This window comes from Ammodytes marinus (genome assembly GCF_949987685.1).
Source record: "Ammodytes marinus genome assembly, chromosome: 12".
NCBI lineage: Eukaryota > Metazoa > Chordata > Actinopteri > Uranoscopiformes > Ammodytidae > Ammodytes > Ammodytes marinus.
Window position 1 is genome coordinate 1,778,689 of NC_137216.1, and position 15,989 is coordinate 1,794,677.

The 15,989-nt window shown below is 41.5% G+C and overlaps 1 protein-coding gene across 2 annotated transcripts; it reads left to right on the plus strand.

The window, feature by feature from the left end:
- Positions 1-631: 631 nt before the first annotated feature.
- ndufv3 (NADH:ubiquinone oxidoreductase subunit V3) lies at positions 632-15,934 on the plus strand. Of its 2 annotated transcripts, none has more exons than XM_080037536.1 (4): positions 632-706; positions 11,541-11,652; positions 12,127-13,815; positions 15,656-15,934. In XM_080037536.1, the coding sequence occupies exons 1-4, from the start codon at positions 662-664 to the stop codon at positions 15,811-15,813; spliced, it is 2,004 nt and encodes a 667-aa protein (XP_079893662.1). In that variant the 5' UTR covers positions 632-661; the 3' UTR covers positions 15,814-15,934. The 2 variants fall into 2 exon arrangements, with proteins under 2 accessions (XP_079893662.1, XP_079893663.1); XM_080037537.1 differs by having other exon boundaries at positions 12,130-13,815.
- Positions 15,935-15,989: the final 55 nt, after the last annotated feature.

Consider the following 15,989-nt stretch of genomic DNA (forward strand, 5'->3'; position numbering starts at 1 on the left):
GCGGTAAATTGGCACGCTATCAACACACACCTCGGAAGAGAAGGTGCGGGTTGGGGGCTCGCCTCCCGCTTCGAATGCACAGTGCACATCACAGTATAATGATCGTTCAGAAAGAGGAAGTCACTGTTAGCTTTTCAAAATAAGAATTTGAAAATAAAAGTCCCGCAAAACAAATGCTATTTTGGGGATTATTTTCTCTACGTGAGAAATTTGAGGTGTGGCGTGTGAGAGTGTGAACTGGTTGATTTGAGTGTGTCTCACGGCCAAAGAGTGAGACTTGGCAGCTCTAATTTGTGTCCTCTATCGGAGCATCACCATCGTTTCACTCTCGGGTAGCTAGCGGTAAGTCTGCCTTGTATGGTTATGACATTGTGGCTAACAATCAAATCCCCTGTGTAGAAAATGAATGGGATTTTTACTTCCGGGACCGCACTGTTGATCCCTATGTCGTATTTGTTTATCTTAGCAGATCCCTTGTTTTTAGGCTATAGAGGTATACCTTTATACTCATTAATTACCATAGGAAAACTTTCCTTGCTTTGAATTTTTTTAATTAAAATTGTGTTCAATATTGGAACTGAGTTGGATTTGCCAATATCGTTGTGGAACCATTGTGTGCACATTTAGTTTCCAACCGGAGCTTTAACACTTTGAACACAAAATGGCGACCTCTGTGCTACGGTTAGGGCGACTGGGTTCCCTCAAGGTAATATCAACTGATTTGTTTTCTGTTTGGATACCACACCGTCATTCACAACCGCGTACAATTTACCCAACACAGTGGACCGAAAACATTTTACACCCGATGGTTGTTTGGTGAACACCGCCACCGAACAAGGTTCTCTGACCTTAGACAATGTGACCTGTGTGTAGAACTATAGCCTATTTTATCCAACACTTGTATTCAATACGTAAACACCTAAATTCGGATTGGAGGAGGGAAATCACAGAGCTCCATTTAGGAATCTAGGAAATGGAGCTAGCTGCTTCTCTTTGTACAGTTATACTCCGTATTAACCTTACACTCCATACCAAATACTAGACGCTAGGCTACTTTCTGTTTTCTATCTAGTTTTGATTAACATAGCCTAATGTTAGGCTACATTTGTTTAATATTATTAGCGCCACATGCCAGTGGTGATAAGCCCTAGTGACTATGTATCGTTATTTAGTTAATTTTCTAGAAATCAGGTTATTGCCATGCAATTTCCCTTGGTATTTTCCTGCATAACGGTCTCCAGAAGACTTTATTCAGAACTGGATTATTTTGTCAAAAGTGCATTTCCTCCAATTTGTTATGTGTTGCAATTAAGTGAAAACTCTCTAAAGAGGCGATATAGTGTAATTTATTTTCTCCCTAAAATACATTCAAACTTTTAGGCTTTGGAATACATAATGTATCAGAATGTGACAATGTCTATACTGAAGTTCGGCAATATAATTGTACATTGACCTATGCTCCAGAGATCTGCAACCAAATGTAAGATTAAATACCGACTCTCATTTGCACTGTGGCCATATTTGGGGCATGGCTGGTCTCTGTACGTTTTGTTATATCATATTTTCTTGCTGGAATGCAGAAACAAAAATACGAGAAATTCTCCTTTTCTCGTTTATTGGTACAAAACCAAAAAAGACTATGACAGAAAAAAGAAAACGGGAGAAAGCAGTTTGTTTTTGTCTGTTTTCCGTTTTTTTGTTTCTGTCTGTAAAACGAATAAACGAGCCTCATTGGCTATTCCATCTACGACGGTGTATTTGGGCCACTGTGAAAGAACATTACATTAAACTCATAGAATCTCTGAGATTAAACTCAGAAGTTTGCTGCAACCACCTCTGAGTTTGTGTCCCTTTACGCTGCAGCTCTGACTGAAGAAAGCCTGTAACAGTGCGTCCCTGTACAGTTTGAAGAACAAATGCTCTACAAAAATCTCCATCAGGATATTTTTATGTTTGATCCATCATTTATCAGATCAATATTCTCAGCGCCTGTGTTGTTCATATATGCCACCCAACACACCGTGACCACCATACTCTACATTCAGAATAAATGATTTGATGTGAACACTGTCAACAGTTAATGAGTGAGCTGAGCACCTGTGTGCTCTGTCCAGCAGCAGGACGCAGGAGGAGCGGCATTATGCATGGCCTGTATCCGCCTGTGAGACACTTTTTTTGGGACACATTTATCCGCCTGACTCGGCTTGAGAACCAGACTGATAGCTGTGCATTCTTGGCACTTTATCTTCACATTACAGGTTAGGCGTTAGAGTTAATAGGGGACGAGATCAGTAAGTAAAGCTATTATATATATAATAGCTTTATATATATATATATATATATATATATTAGTGGTGGGCCGTTATCGGCGTTAACGTGCTGCGTTAACGCCAGACTCTTACGCGCCCCACACACATCCTACCTCTACTGCGCGTCTACCTCGCGTCTGCGTCTGACTTTTGGTCACAGACTGTGAAATCAACGTAGAGCGAGCACACATCCAACCTCAGACGCACTGCTGAGGCGCGTCGGAGGCACGTCTGCAGCGACGCTCCCCTTCACCTCAGGAGGCTCGCCTATTTTTTTCTGAGAGCAGCGCGTCTCTCTCGTGTCTCTGTGCTTTAACTGATAGAGAAATACTCTGCTGACAGTCATACCAGCAGCATTCACTCTAGTTACACGTTTACCCGGTGTGTTTATTTCAAAATAAAACATCCCTCAGTCGTATACGCAAATAATCCCTTTATTTCACGATTTAATTGTGCAATCAAAATCCGAGGGATTTAAAACCTAATTTTCAATTAGTTCTGGCATTTCATTTTTGGATAAATGACACATATAGAGATCCAATATAGTGAAGAAATAAAAAAGATCATGATGAGCGCAACAGTTTTCCGTTGCTCTATCTGTGTCTACGGCCTTCTTCTTCCCCGACCACACCCCCCTCTCTCTCTCCCGTATAAATCAGTAAAGTGATTTTTGAAATACTCTGCTGAGAGTCATATTGACTTCATACTGGCAGCTTTCGCTGTAGTTTCACCATTTCCTGGTGTGTCCCCTTCAAAATAAAACTTCCAACAAGCGAAAATATGGCAAAAAAAAAGAAAAAAAATGGCAATGGGGCGCACGGATTACTGTCCAGACTCAATATAAATCATATGCATCATAGATGACATGAAAGAACTTCATTTTTAATGGGAATTATCTATGAAAACTCTATGTAGAAAGATAGGGCTTTTAGAAGCAGCGCTGCAGCAGCAGCTGCTGAGACGTTGCATGTGTGTCCGAGAAAAGTCCGAGAGAGGCAGCAGTAAGGTAACGCGACGCGCTCCAGAGGTAGACGCAGGATGTGTGTGGGGCGCGTTATCGGCGATAAAAAAAATATCGCCGTTAATCTCTTATTCCACCTCCTGTTCGGCTCAGGGGAGATGGTTCCCTCCAGGGCCGATGGCTGTTCGCCGTCGGGGTGAACCCCCTTCCGTGTGTTCTCTGGTCGGGTAATAATAGCCGGGGGCCGTTGTTGACACTTGAGGAGCCTTTATTGCAGGAGCGAAGCTTCTCTCACACACCCGCCGCTCTCTCTCTCCATCACTTGCCCACGACACACACCACCTGGCTGCAGGATCGCTAATGTAACACTCAGCGCCAAACCCCCTTCACAAATCTGTCTATTCAATGTTTACTTATGAATGTATCCATGTACGTAACTCTGACATGTACATAACTTAATTTATTGTTAATAATATGGTCTGTTTATAAATTCGGCATATGATTTAAAGCATCTAAAAGCACGTAATCATGTTAAACGTTTACTGTTTTTAAGTTATTAATGCCACTCGCTCCCGCAGATACACAGCAGAGGGAGGTCTTATATTCAGCCATTGCTAAAGGGAGTGTTGTATTATGGAACGGCCGCTGTGGTACGAAATTCCAGTCTCAACAATGTTTCCTACACGCAATTATAATTCTAGCGTCTACAGCCCGTTGTTTTCATGTAGTGTAACTTGTGTAATGTGTTACATTATTCAGCTGTTGCCGTGATGTCGGCTAACGCTGATGCTAATGATAACTAGCTCTCCGTCGCACAATAGACTGTAGGTTGGTGTTGCAGCCAGCTGTTAGGTGAAGCGCTGTCCCACAGGTAAAAGCCATGGACCTATAAAGCCTGTCCAATATTCACTCTAGTCCAGCTTCTTGAAAAGTTTATAAGGACTTTATTATTTATGTAAAAATAATATTTAATGTTTCACTTGAAGCACAAAATTAATGGCTTTATTTTCTGTTATAGCCTATACCCAACACATTTGTTTTTTAGTTTTTTTAAGCACAAAAAACAATGCAATGTTGTGATTTTTAGCCTTATATCTGATTAAATTGTTAGAATATTATTTGTTCGCAATAATTAGACACTCGTTCTGATGACGAAATGAAAGCCACCTGGCTTGAGAAACACGTTCTCAAAGACTTACTTTGAGTCATTATTTAGGGAGCACACACATATTATGAATGAATTCAAATGAGCCATTTTAATCTAGATTAATCTAGATTAATTCCAAAATTAAATGAGATTAATCTAGATTCAAAAAATTAATCTATGCCCACCTCTAATATATATATATATATATATATATATATATATATACACACACACACACACACACACACACACACAGACAACACAGACAACACAGACATTTACATAGATAGTCTGACTTTATAATTTATTTACCTCGGGTGTACTGTGGAGTGGGTAAGACTGTTTTTATTAGCATGCACCAAAATGCTATTTTATGTTCGGGGCCAAACCCAACAGGAAGTTCGCCATTTTCGATTTAGTGCTTAAAATTGCCATTATACAACATTTCGACGAAAGGCTCCTAGAGATTTTACGCCAGGGACGTTGAACCACCTCTCAAATACTCAAGTCACTTTCCCGATGTTTGATTGCAAAGATCTAGGGTTTTAGTCAGGCCCGCCGCTCCCTATACGCAGAGTACGCAGAGTGCGTAGGGCACCAAGTTCCTGGGGGGGCACCCCAAAAAAAAAAAAAAAATTATTATTATAATTTTTTTTTTAATTAAAAAGAAAAAAAAAGAAATGGTCCGGGGCCCCCCCCAATTTTTTTTTTTTTTTTAAAGTTCATGATAATCATTACATTACAAAAAATATATAAATAAGTTATGAACAGGCCCATCGTTGTTTTTTCTTAATTGTGTAACCTATCCAGGGGTGGATTACTGCTTGCTTACTTACTTACTTGCTTATGGCTGTCCATCGTATTCGATGATGACGTTGCTCCACTTGAGCTGGGTTATTATGGGGGGTTTCGTTGGTGCCATTTCATGTGACTATAGAGGCCGATGCGCGACCCGCATGGTTTGCCACATGTGGGGCAGATGTAGTCTGTACATGAGAGGGGGGCCCCTGCAGCGCGCTGGTGTCTCTGTGCACGCCGCTGTATTCTCCTCTCAGTGGTCTGCTCCTGGAGGTGTGCTACACCCTGGTGGCTGGCTGAGCGCCATGTGGGACGGTTACTGCACAGGCACACCGGGCACAGGCCCAGGGGCTCAGGGGGGCCCTTAGCCAGAGATACTGATAGTAACTTTTCATGTTGCATAGTCAAAGAGCTCAGTCACTGATGTCAATAACAGGGTCCAAAAAGGAATAGCCTAAATATAAGTATACTCATTAAAATGTAACAAGATAGAAATCATCATGGGCCCCTCAACTAGTAGGGGAGAAATACAAAAGCAAGTTAAAAACAACAGCATTAGTGGCTCTGCCTAAGGGGGTTGAAGGCCCCCTCACACATACACAAATACGCTTTATATGTGTGAATTCTAAATTGTTCATATCCACCCTTTATCTGTTGAAATGGGCCCCTCCATCATAGAACATGGGTCTGCAGACCAATCTACTGTTTTTACAATTGCAGAGTAAAGAGTGTTGCCTGTTTAAGAAAAATCTGAAAAATAATGTTCCTTCTGCATCTCAGGATTTGATATCTCTCTAGTCTCTAAAATTTCCTCACAAAGTGCACTAGATTGATGCATTTTACTTTAAAAAGATAAAAAAAATTCCCTCCAACACTATCCCAAAATCTTGTGGGAAACACTGACTTCCCTAATATGTTTTTGCCATTAATTGTATGTATCTGTGTAGAAAATTCAGTGTACCTCACTGGATAGGGACAAGTGGGGGGCCCTTTAAGAGTGTGTGCCCAGGGGCCCATTATCTCATAATCCGTCTATGATCCTATCACTCAATTCCTTTCCAAAGGCAGTTAGGATACTAGGCAACTTTTTTCACAAGTTAAGCTGTTCTTTCTGTTAGTAAATGCTGTTCGCAAAACTAATCACTACAGCAAATGTGCCAAAAAGCAGTCGCAGAGATCTTGCAAGGGCAAAAAATTGACTTCTTGGTGTTTTTTTTGGGGGGGGGGGGGGGGGCACTGACAATTTAAGCTTAGGGCACCCAAAAGCTTAGCAGCGGCCCTGGTTTTAGTGTACGATTAAGGGTAGCTACGAGGGGTCAAAGTTGAACGAGATGTCATCAAGAACAGACCTCATGAAGCTTTAATCCATCATAACGCAGGCTGTGTTATACTTAGCTACACACAATTTGATGCCCAAATGTATTTCTGCAGGCCCCACAAAAAAGCCTCTTGAAGCCCCACTCCAAAATCAACAGGAAGCCTTTTATTTTGAAATATGTGAATTTCTGACTCAAAATTACAGGAGATGTTTAAAAATTAATAACTCCTAGCAGGAACATATTTTGCAAAACAAAAATTATAGGGACAGTTCTATGACAGTGAAGCTGAAACCCATAACGTTTTGTTAGATTCGGAATAACTATGACAAAAATGGCGGCCAAAATTCACGAAAATGTAATTTCTCCACATAAAGGCCTTTGCACACCGGGCGCGACGCGAATAAACGCAACGTAAAAGTGAGTGTTTTGAAATGTGAATTGTCGCGTCCCACTTTAGAAGCGACGTCCTAGAAAAATCGAACTCGGTTCGAAAAAATAAAAAACGCAAATTCACGATGCGAAATGACGGCGCTGGTGTGGAGGCTTGTATTGACTCTGTATACGTTCGTTAATTAACGGATTAATCGCACGAATAAAACGCGCCCGGTGTGCAAAGGCCTTCTCTCTGCAGGACTGTAGAGCAAAGTGGACTCATAACAACATGTTGTGCAAAACACAAAGAATAGATTAAGTCCTCAGAGATGGAAGATGATATACCCCAAAGCTCGTTTGATCCGGAACAACCGTCTTGCGGCACCAGCGCGTCATTCGCCAAACACATTTAAAACGGACCTCATGAACCCTTTAATTGATCATAATTCAGGCTGTGTTACACTTAGATGCACAACATTTGATACAGCAATGTAGCCTGGCATTCCCAGACCTGCCACTAGGCGCTGGCAAATTAAATTTGCTGCGCGTGTTGGCCTGGACACACTCCGTTGAAGCTTTATCAAGAAAAACAGAAATCTGGCGGGCGCGCCAGAGCCCCTTATATGGTACTATGGGGAGGACGTAACCGGATGACGACAGTGACGTGCATGCAACGTCGAAGCCGTGATAGTAAACATCAAAGATGACTGCGGATATGTTGTGTGAGTTTGAGACTGCTTTGGCCTCGACCCTTAACGATTTGGAAGACGTCACTCAAATCTTTCATTAGCAAGTAAGTGGAATGTTCTATTTTGCCGACCGACAACGGCAAACGTTTTATTTAACAGTTTAACAGCTGTTCGCTAAACGAACGGGGCTTACGTCGCCTTGTGCATCGCTCTGATTGGTTGTAGTGCTATCCAACTGCGTGCAGTGGCATTTGAAATTCACGAGTAGGAGCCGCCCCTTGAGTTGGAAATTACTATTGATCGTCGCCAGACCCTCTATCGTTCAAGATATCAGGGTCTGGATTTCCAGGCTAACAGCAATGTACAATCCCAGGAGAAACAAAAAAGCCTCTTGACGCCCGCCCCAAAATCAACAGGAAGTATTTTATTTTGAATTATTCGCCAAGAAAACAGGAAGTTGGCCTAACTCCACCATACTCTGTTTCATCTTCTCCAAATGTTTTATGGTTAATGACACCCAAGGCCTGAGGAAGCCCACACAATAATATTCATAGAAAGTTAGCGCGCCCCCCGCTGGGCAAAGTAAATATTGCATGGTAGTTATTCATCTACAACTACAAGTCCAAGAAACTTGGATCGCATCAAACTCAAAGCAGCTCAGGGAGGTCTAGAAACATCTACTATGTACACGGGTAGCTGGTTTGAAGTTGGCGTCTTCGCCACTAAACAGGAAGTTGCTGTAACTTCGCTCAGCATGGTTCCACTTGCTCCAAACTTCCCCAGCACGGTAAGAGCCCAGGCCCGACGACGTCCTCGCATCCGTATCAAGCGCGGTCGCAGCGCCTCGCGCCGGCCCGGTCATTGCTGCTAGCAGCTTTAATTATATTTATTTTGCATAACAAATTGTATTACTTAAGTAAGATACAATATATCAACTACCAACATAATATATTATAATGTGAGGAACATCTATTTATTCTGTTAAGTAATTTTACCAGCAACATGTGGAAAAACTCTATGCGCGCATTAGGGCCCGACCGAGTTATCGGCCGGCCGATTTAATCGGCCGATTATAGCACATCTTTTTAAAAAAAAATTAATTCAGGCAATCTTGAGTGAGATGCATTGCTGCCCCAGAGGTAGCCTACATCCATTTGATTAACGTTATAGCCTATTAACAGCAGCAGCAGGTGTGTTGTAATACATTGGATTGTTAATAGTAATTGATAGAATTGATATAGTGCTTTATCGGAGGTCATTCAAAGACGCTTTACATCATACATATAGAAAATCATACTTATAGAAAAAGAAAACAAAATACAGACAAATTAAAGATAAGGTTTGGAGTGTAATTATGCTTTCTTAAAGAGGTGAGTTTTGAATTGACTTTTGAATGAGTTTATTTAGTCTAAGATGCTGATGTTTGGAGGGAGGGAGTTCCAGAGGGTTGGGAGCAGTTACATAAAATGCTAATGTCGGAGTTTAAAAATGCGTCATGTCACTTTAGACATATTTGTAACACTTTATTTTTTTAATAATGCATATTTCAATTAATATAAAGTTCCTTTACACCTATCGACACAAACAAGTATTTATATATATTTAAGGGTTACATTTTTTTTCAATATATATATATATATATATATATATATATATTTTATATATATATATACAAACAAGTATTTATATATATTTAAGGGTTAATTTTTTTTCCTATATATTTATTTATTTATTTATATATATATATATATATATATATATATATATATATATATATATGTGTATATATATATATATATATATATATATATATATATATATATATATATATATATATATATATGTGTATATATATATATATATATATATATATATATACACTCAACAAAAATATAAACGCAACACTTTTGTTTTTGCTCCCATTTTTCATGAGATGGACTTAAAGATCTAAAATTCATTCCAGATACACAATTGTACCATTTCTCTCAAACATTGTTCACAAATCTGTCTAAATGTGTGATAGTGAGCACTTCTGCTTTGCTGAGATAATCCATCCCACCTCACAGGTGTGCCACATCAAGATGCTGATCTGTCATCATGATTAGTGCACAGGTGTGCCTTACGGCCTCCACACACATCCTGCGTCTACCTCTGGAGCGCGTCGCGTTACCTTACTGCTGCCTCTCTCGGACTTTTCTCGGACACACATGCAACGTCTCAGCAGCTGCTGCTTCTAAAAGCCCTATCTTTCTACATAGAGTTTTCATAGATAATTCCCTTTAAAAATGAAGTTCTTTCATGTCATCTATGATGCATATGATTTATATTGAGTCTGGACAGTAATCCGTGCGCCCCATTGCCATTTTTTTTCTTTTTTTTGCCATATTTTCGCTTGTTGGAAGTTTTATTTTGAAGGGGACACACCAGGAAATGGTGAAACTACAGCGAAAGCTGCCAGTATGAAGTCAATATGACTCTCAGCAGAGTATTTCAAAAATCACTTTACTGATTTATACGGGAGAGAGAGAGAGAGGGGGGTGTGGTCGGGGAAGAAGAAGGCCGTAGACACAGAGCAACGGAAAACTGTTGCGCTCATCATGATCTTTTTTATTTCTTCACTATATTGGATCTCTATATGTGTCATTTATCCAAAAATGAAATGCCAGAACTAATTGAAAATTTGGTTTTAAATCCCTCGGATTTTGATTGCACAATTAAATCGTGAAATAAAGGGATTATTCGCGTAGCCTATACGACTGAGGGATGTTTTATTTTGAAATAAACACACCGGGTTAACGTGTAACTAGAGTGAATGCTGCTAGTATGACTGTCAGCAGAGTATTTCTCTATCAGTTAAAGCACAGAGACGCGAGAGAGACGCGCTGCTCTCAGAAAAAAAATAGGCGAGCCTCCTGAGGTGAAGGGGAGCGTCGCTGCAGACGTGCCTCCGACGCGCCTCAGCAGTGCGTCTGAGGTTGGATGTGTGCTCGCTCTACGTTGATTTCACAGTCTGTGACAAAAAGTCAGACGCAGACGCGAGGTAGACGCGCAGTAGAGGTAGGATGTGTGTGGGGGCCGTTAGACTGTCCACAATAAAAGGCCACTCTGAAATGTGCATTTTTTTGCTTTATTGGGGGTCTGGGGACTCAGAACCAGTCAGTATCTGGTGTGACCACCATTTGCCTCATGCAGTGCAACACAACTTCTTCGCATAGAGTTTATCAGATTGTCAATTGTGGCCTGTGGAATGTTGGTCCACTCCTCTTCAATGGCTGTGCGAAGTTGCTGGAGACGGCTTATGGTGGAGAAATGAACATTCAATGCACGAGCAACAGATTTGGTTGACATTCCTGCTGTCAGCATGCCAATTGCATGCTCCCTCAATGCTTGTGGCATCTGTGGCATTTTGCTGTGAGACAAAACTGCACATTTCAGGGTGGCCTTTTATTGTGGACAGTCTAAGGCACACCTGTGCACTAATCATGATGTCAGATCAGCATCTTGATGTGGCACACCTGTGAGGTGGGATGGATTATCTCAGCAAAGCAGAAGTGCTCACTATCACACATTTAGACAGATTTGTGAACAATGTTTGAGAGAAATGGTACAATTGTGTATCTGGAATGAATTTTAGATCTTTAAGTCCATCTCATGAAAAATGGGAGCAAAAACAAAAGTGTTGCGTTTATATTTTTGTTGAGTGTGTGTGTATATATATATATATATATTATTCTTTTAAAATAATCGGACGATTTAATCGTTATAGCAATTTTTCTCTGGAAAATAATTGGCATCGGCACTCAAAAATCCATATTGGTCGGGCCCTAGCGTGCATGCATGAACTGTGTATGTAAAAGACACACATGTCTGTTGTGTGACATTTGCAGTTTTCTTGCAGTATGTTTGTTACTCATACAAAACAACGATATGTGTGCTCTCCTGCAGTGTCTCCAGTCACAAAATTGGGGTCCCCTGAGGAGTCGCTCAGCTCTTTCCTTCTGCACTCAAGCTGAGGAGCCCACCAAGCCTGTGAAGAAGACAAAGGCTGCAAGCAAGAGTAAGGCTGTTTGATTCTTTTCTATAAAGTTTGAAATTTAGGGTTTAAAGTTTTCCTGGCTGGTTATTAGTGTGTACAATGATGCTTCACCCTCTATGTCAATTATGTCAAATGCCACATCTGTAAATATGGTTAATGTTTTAAAGTTAAAGCAAATATTAAAGTTTAACATGTAACTCTTATCCTCTTAGCGCAGGAAATGTGCCATAATATCTCAAATTAAAATGTTCACTTACACTTGTTGATTGTGTGTTATTGTGAATACAATGTCTATGACAGTATAAATAATGTTAACCGTAAGTCCATGTACTTTGATTAATTAATATTGTGTTGCTTTAATTCTATTTTTGTGCAGTTTTTGATCAGGGAAAGACGTCAATGGCTGCGAGAATGCTTTTTTGGAGGTCATGACACTTGACTGTAAATGTTTGTTGTTGTTGAACCACTCTTGTCCCATTTACAATTTTTCCTCAGCAGCAGAGGCTCCAGATGAGAGAACAAGCTTGCTAGCCTACAAGACCACTGTTGCCTTCCCAGTAAAACTTTCAGAGCATGGAATTTTCCTAACCCAGTCTGTAGGTGTCACTGAACCAGTGGCCAAACTCACTGCCACTGCAGAAACAATCGTTACTGCAGGAGTTCCAGGTGCTGTCAGTGAACCAGCTGTAGCAGTCAGTGAACCAGCTGTAACAGTCAGTGAACCAGCTGTAACAGTCAGTGAACCAGCTGTAACAGTCAGTGAACCAGCTGTCAGTGAACCAGCTGTAACAGTCAGTGAACCAGCAGTCAGTGAACCAGCTGTAACAGTCAGTGAACCAGCTGTAACAGTCAGTGAACCAGCTGTCAGTGAACCAGCTGTAACAGTCAGTGAACCAGCAGTCAGTGAACCAGCTGTAACAGTCAGTGAACCAGCAGTCAGTGAACCAGCTGTAGCAGTCAGTGAACCAGCTGTAACAGTCAGTGAACCAGCTGTAACAGTCAGTGAACCAGCTGTAACAGTCAGTGAACCAGCTGTAACAGTCAGTGAACCAGCTGTAACAGTCAGTGAACCAGCTGTAACAGTCAGTGAACCAGCTGTAACAGTCAGTGAACCAGCTGTAACAGTCAGTGAACCAGCTGTAACAGTCAGTGAACCAGCTGTAACAGTCAGTGAACCAGCTGTAACAGTCAGTGAACCAGCTGTAACAGTCAGTGAACCAGCTGTAGTAGTCAGTGAACCAGCTGTAACAGTCAGTGAACCAGCTGTAGCAGTCAGTGAACCAGCTGTCAGTGAACCAGCTGTAACACACTCTGAGCATGCTGATCCAGCAGCTGATGGGTTATCATCGTCCAGCGACTCTGACTCTGACTCAGACTCCGACTCCGACTCCGACTCTAAAGGAGAAAAGTCAGATGCCAAGACTGAAAACAGGACCTCATCACAAGCTGTGTCCCAATCCACTGTCACAGAAGAAGTCCAGAAGGTTGCGTCAGAAGACACCAACGAAGCAAAGAAGGAGGAAGTTTCAGCAGAACCTACAGCTGCTACCCCCATAGCTGCTGAGGCTGTTCAAGAGTGTGCTCCAGCAGCAGATCAGACCACCATGGAGGCACCGAGTGGGAGCTCTGAGGAGTTAGTAGACTCTGCTCCTGAGATCTGCATTGACACCCAAGACACTCCAGAGCCAACTGTGACCAGCCCAGATGTTACAGCTGATGCTGCAGTGGAACCAGCTCTAGAAGTAATGGAAGAGGTTGCTTATCCTGCTGTCCCTGATGTAGAAACCAAAGTTGAAGTTATCAGCGAGGCTGCCACTCCAGAGGCTGCAACTCCTGTAGAAACCACAGAGCCGGCATCTGCTGAAGCTGCAGCAGAGCCTGTGGAAGTTGTGGAAGATGTAGAAGCTGTAGAAGATGTAGAAGCTGTGGAAGCCTGTGAGGAGAATGTATCTGCTGAAGCCCCTGTAGAAGTTGTGGAAGCCAGTGAGATGCATACCTCTGCAGAAGCCCCTGCTGTAGAAGCTGTGGAAGCCCTTGAGGAGCATGCCTCTGCTGTAGAAGCTGTGGAAGCTGCTCCTGGAGCAGCAGCTGAAGTGTCCGCCCCTGTGGAGAGCGCTGAGGAGCTGGTGGACCCTGCTCCAGTCATAGCTGACACTGCAGGAGAGGAGCTGCAGGCATCTGAGGGTACACACTACACCACCCATTCCCCCACATCTCTACATCTACCTTTGTTCTTTGTGGATCTTTGAGTCCCCACTGATGACCATACTTTTCTCTCATATATAACATTCTGTGTACTGTTAAGGTGTTAACCAGGCGCTTGTCAAGGCATCCCTGGATTATTTTAAATAGTCTAATATTCCACCTTTCCTGCATCACTGTGACATCTAACCTTCCATTAGCTTGGTTTTTAGTTTGCTGGTTTTGCATGAGGGGGTCGTAGTGCATTCATGTTTGAACCGTGCTTGCAGGGTTTTTGGTACATTCCTTTTACCTTTCACATTTTCTGCATGCGAGTTGATTGATTTTTTTAAACATTGCCTTTCCTTGCATTCTGCAAACTGAAGTTAAGACTTGTCTATCTTTGACCCCCACCCAGACAACTATGTGTTGCTGCCAATGTATTAAAACAGGTGCAATTGCTTGCTGAGTACAGTGACACTAATTCTGCTCTTGTTTCTGATTTCTCCTCCTCTTTTGGGAATCTCGAATCTACCACCTATCTTTCTCTTTGTTTAATCCCTCTTACCTAGCTTCCTCACAGTTGCCAAATCTGTCACCACTCATTTTCGTATTTAGTTTTTTTGATGTACTGCTCACTTTGGCTCATTATTATTGTTCATAATGTCTCTGTTTGTATGAAATTTGGGTTGCAGGTTTCTAAATTAATGTTAAGGTTACAGGTAATAATGACATTATTTGGTTTCAATGTGCCAGATAATGCTACTGCTAACAGTAATGTTAGAGTGCACATGGTCACACAGTGGTTCCAGTGAAGACGTATTGAAAGGCCTTCTGTCCCTGACAGCAGCCGGACAAGCAGAAGCTTGGAGTGGTTCGAGTCAGCGGAAGTATTTCAAGAAGCAGGATTACACTGTTACCAAGGAGTACTGTATGTCAAACTGATTAGCAGCTACCAACCAGTGGTTAACCATGGATTTCACATAATCAAATCCTGAATATGTAACTACAGTCCATTTTCCCCACACTTCTCTGACCAACTGGGTAATTCTGCTTCCTGGAACAACCTCCCCCTTGCCTTGGTGTTAATTTAACTACTTGGTCAATGTTTTCTTTTATTTAACATCTTACTTCACCCTTAAGTATTTTGTATATGCACGGAATCGATTAGGAAAGACGTTTCTTCTGATGTATTTCTCTGTGATTGTGGATGTGTAAGAAATGTTCTCTGTCCCATACGTTGTCAATAACCTTAGTCTTCCAGCAAAGTAGTTTTCTAGACAGATTTAGATCAAAAAGTAAATAACAATATTCACAATCAACGTCAACAATCAGTCATTTATATATGAATTTGACTTGTTGCTTAAAATCCATTTGCCATTATCATTGTTTTGAGTATGGGGTATCTTTACTTGCTGGAAAGCATGTTTCCCTTTAAATGCTCTCTCCTCAGAAACAAAATCTTTGAGGCTTTTCACACTAGGGTGTTTTCACACTTTAGTTGGTGGTAGTGTGGCCTACCACCAAAGGAAATGCCCCACCATAAACCATTTTGTCAGCACGTGTGAATATGATAATGTGCTGTTTCTTCAAAAATCTTTTGTAAATATTTACAGGTCTACCCACCCTTTTCTTCTGATTGCATAACTTATTAGAATTTCCTAGATTCCTAGTTTTAATGAACACCTTTTGTTGCTTAAAAATCAGTACAGGATTACATAGGATTAAGTCCAGTAGTGCATTTAGCTGATCTTTTGCTATTTATTTTTTGATGAATGAATAGCAGGAAGATTTGTATGTTCAACTCACTTTAATACATCCCCCCCCCCCTCTCTTTCTACAGAGGATGCAGCAGCGGCACAACCAGAGCCCGAGGAGCCGTTTGACAACAGCACTTATAAAAACTGCCAGCACCACAACTACACCCCCTACACATTTGCAGATCTGGATGTAGAGATGGCCAAGTTTCGTCTCCCTCAGCCCTCCGCAGGCAGACAATAGAGGAGCTGGTCTGGCTGCAAACCTTTATATTGCTTAAAGCTGAGGTGGTCCTCCCCCACCCCCAGTCAGATCTGCATGATATTCCACTGTTGCAATGTTATATTAAAGTACACAAATGAGAAGAGTCTGCATTTGCCTGGTGTGAATTAGTTCTGTTATATTAAGAAATATGCATA